General features: G+C 22.4%; 2 protein-coding genes across 2 annotated transcripts; both read right to left on the bottom strand.

Annotated features, from left to right (window-relative positions):
- On the bottom strand, window positions 1-349 carry Chro.50372 (hypothetical protein; the record flags this gene model as incomplete). Its single annotated transcript, XM_660172.1, has 1 exon — window positions 1-349. A coding segment is annotated over one exon (349 nt), but the record flags the coding sequence as incomplete, so codon positions are not given.
- A 581-nt stretch (window positions 350-930) lies between these two features.
- On the bottom strand, window positions 931-2,874 carry Chro.50371 (serine/threonine kinase-1). Its single annotated transcript, XM_660171.1, has 1 exon — window positions 931-2,874. The coding sequence occupies one exon, from the start codon at window positions 2,872-2,874 to the stop codon at window positions 931-933; it is 1,944 nt and encodes a 647-aa protein (XP_665263.1).
- Between the last annotated feature and the right edge of the window lie 238 nt (window positions 2,875-3,112).

Genomic DNA, 3,112 nt, shown 5'->3' with positions numbered 1-3,112 from the left:
TTGATTGGCTTTCATCCTCACTATCAGTAGAAAGGTCATCTGAATTTAAATCTTCATATCTAGAATCATTAATATTTGTTGACAATTTATTTGCAACATTATTATATGCATCTTTCCACCAATCTGACCAATCTTGAGAAGATTCTCTTGTAACTTTTGCACCAAGTCCTAAATTATCACTCTTTTTTTTTATTTGAATACATTCTTGCATTCCTACTTCTTCTTTTCCAAGGCCTTTTCCTTCTGTCCAACCCATTTTTTGAAGCAAATTTATACCAATATTTGAAGAAAATGGCATTGCTGAATGTAATCCTCCACTATTCAATTTATCAAAATAATTCTTCGACATTTTACATTTAAATGTATCAGTTATAAACTAAATAATATTAACTAACTTATATTAAATATTATTTTATATCTTCTCCTTCTTACTTAAATTAGAAATTNTGTTTAATTAATTACAAATCAATTTTAATAATAATTTTTTTTTCTTTCAAAATTAACTTAATTTAAATTAATTTTGAGTTATATTTATTCTCTTAATATTCTNTACTATAAAATAATTCAAATTTATATCATGGAGATAAATATATTATCAAATTTATAAATAAATTTTCTCAACTCCTTTTAATGTTAATAATTTTAATTTAATTAATCTATTAAGGGAAAAAAAAATCATCCAAAATGTAAATTTAGACTCTTAATACCTCCAACTATGAAATATTTTTATATTAATAATAAAAATTACGTTTGGCGCCAAAATGAATTAGATAATATCATATAAAATATAAATACAAGTGGAAATAAAACAGAGAAGAAATAATCAAATTGATTAGTGTAATTTCATCTAAAATTCCTTCTAATAATAATAATAAAAAATCAATAATGTAATACCTTGCATTAAAAAAATAATAATAATTTTGTTTCGAATTAAATTTCTTCTTCAAATTTATATCTGAAAAATTCATGTCTTAGAGCCATTTCAGGGGTAGGTCTTAAATTAGGATCTGGTCTCAAAATATATCTAATAAATTTGGCTAACATAATATGCTTTTTATGTACTAAATTCTCAAGAGGTCTACAGTCATTCACTCTTTTAATAGAAGTATTGCTTGAACTTCCTTCTGGCCAATTTAAAACATATTTATACTCTTCATTTTGGTGGTGGTTAATATTATTACTGATTTTTAATCTATTAACATATTTTTTCCCAGATTTACTACTATTATAAGCTTTTTTAAGCATGTAATCAGGAAATGGTTCAATAATTCTTTCAACCATAGCTAAATGTTCCATATGTTCATGAGTTTTAAATAGTAATACACCTGTATAAAGTTCCATTAAAATACAACCAAAACCCCACATATCACTAGACATATCCCATCCTAAATCTAAAATTACTTCAGGAGCTCTATATTGTCTTGTATTAATAACACTACCATGATAATCATGTTCATAAGTTGCTGCACCAAAATCGATCAATCTAATTTCAGGACGTACTGGTCTTCTAATTAATGCACCAGGATGTCTTGGAGCATTTACCCATATATAATTATTATCAGTAAATAATATATTCTCAAGTTTAAGATCAGTATGAGTTAATTTCATCTTTCTTAAAAAAGATAAAGCTAATAAAAATTGTTCTGAAATATTCTGAATATCAGCAAGAAAGAATCCTCTTGAACAATTACCATCTAAAAAATCAAATAAACTTGGTCCAAGTTTTTCAAATACAAGACACATATTTGAGTTATTAAATAAAAATGCATTATATAACATAACGCAATATGAATATTCACCAAATTTATCTTCCATATTAATATCTCTAAGAATTTCTGCTTCAATTTTTGCTGCTGATGTATATCTTTGTACATCTCTTATTACCTTTATTGCAACTTTTCTTTTTCTTTTTAAATCTTCACATTCAAAAACTCTTCCAAAAGTACCTTCTCCTATAATATCTAATATACGATATCTTGAAGTTAAATATTGTCCAACATACCATTGAAAATGTTCTATTTCATCTGAATTTGTATTATTATTATTATTAATAATATTCATATTATTATTATTACTGTTGTTATTATTATTATTATTATTTCTATTACGATATTCTCTAGATAATTCATTATCTTGAGAATAATCTAATGAATCATCTGAATATCTAACTTTTTTATTAGAATTATTATAATATGTAATTGAAGAACCACGAGAATCATATGATCTATATTCATTAATTCCTATATCTTTATATTTTAACATTCCACTTGCACTACTTAATCCTCTTCTTTTCTTAATTTCACTATTATCATAATACTTATGATAATAATTACCATTAATATTATTATTAACATTTTTACTATGTAACATAATATTATATCCAGGTTTTAATCCATAATTTGTTATATCGTGATTGTTATCATTATTATTATCACAATTATTAGTATTTATATTCATATTCATATTTATATTGTTATTATTATTTCCATAATATCTTTTTTGATAGTAACCATTACCATCATTACTATAATTTATATTGTCTAATTGTTTTTCTGTGGATGCAACATATAGTGTTTCATATTCATATTCTGGCATTAAATTTATTCTAGAAGTATTAATACCAGAATTTGAATTATTAATAATATTTCTATTTCCAGAGTATGTATTGTTTATTTCATTCTTTCTATGTTTAATTCCTGTTCTTCTACTTTCATAATAAGTTCTTTTTCTACTATTTTGTGGTAAATCTATATAATCATCTGCATAATAGCTATTCATATATTCATTACCATTCATATTTCTGGATATTTCATTATATTTATTATTAACATTAATATAGTTTAATCCATTTCTGAATTTTGTTCTTTGGTCCATATTTAAAAAAATTAATTAATTATATGTAATTTACATAATAAATTCAAATTATTAATATTAGATTCTTTATAAATAAAACTATTAATTTATCTGAATCTTGCATTTATTAGGGTATTTATAATCCTATAATAATAAAAAACATTAATATAGTCACAATAATACGAGAATTTTTTTTTTTTCTTTTCTTTTTTAATTATATTTCCAAAAAAAAAAATATAAATAAAATAATTTAATTAAA

This window comes from Cryptosporidium hominis (genome assembly GCF_000006425.1).
Source record: "Cryptosporidium hominis TU502 chromosome 5 CHRO015128, whole genome shotgun sequence".
Lineage (NCBI taxonomy): Eukaryota > Apicomplexa > Conoidasida > Eucoccidiorida > Cryptosporidiidae > Cryptosporidium > Cryptosporidium hominis.
Note: the sequence above shows the minus strand (reverse complement) of the source record. Positions and strands in the feature narration are given on the sequence as shown.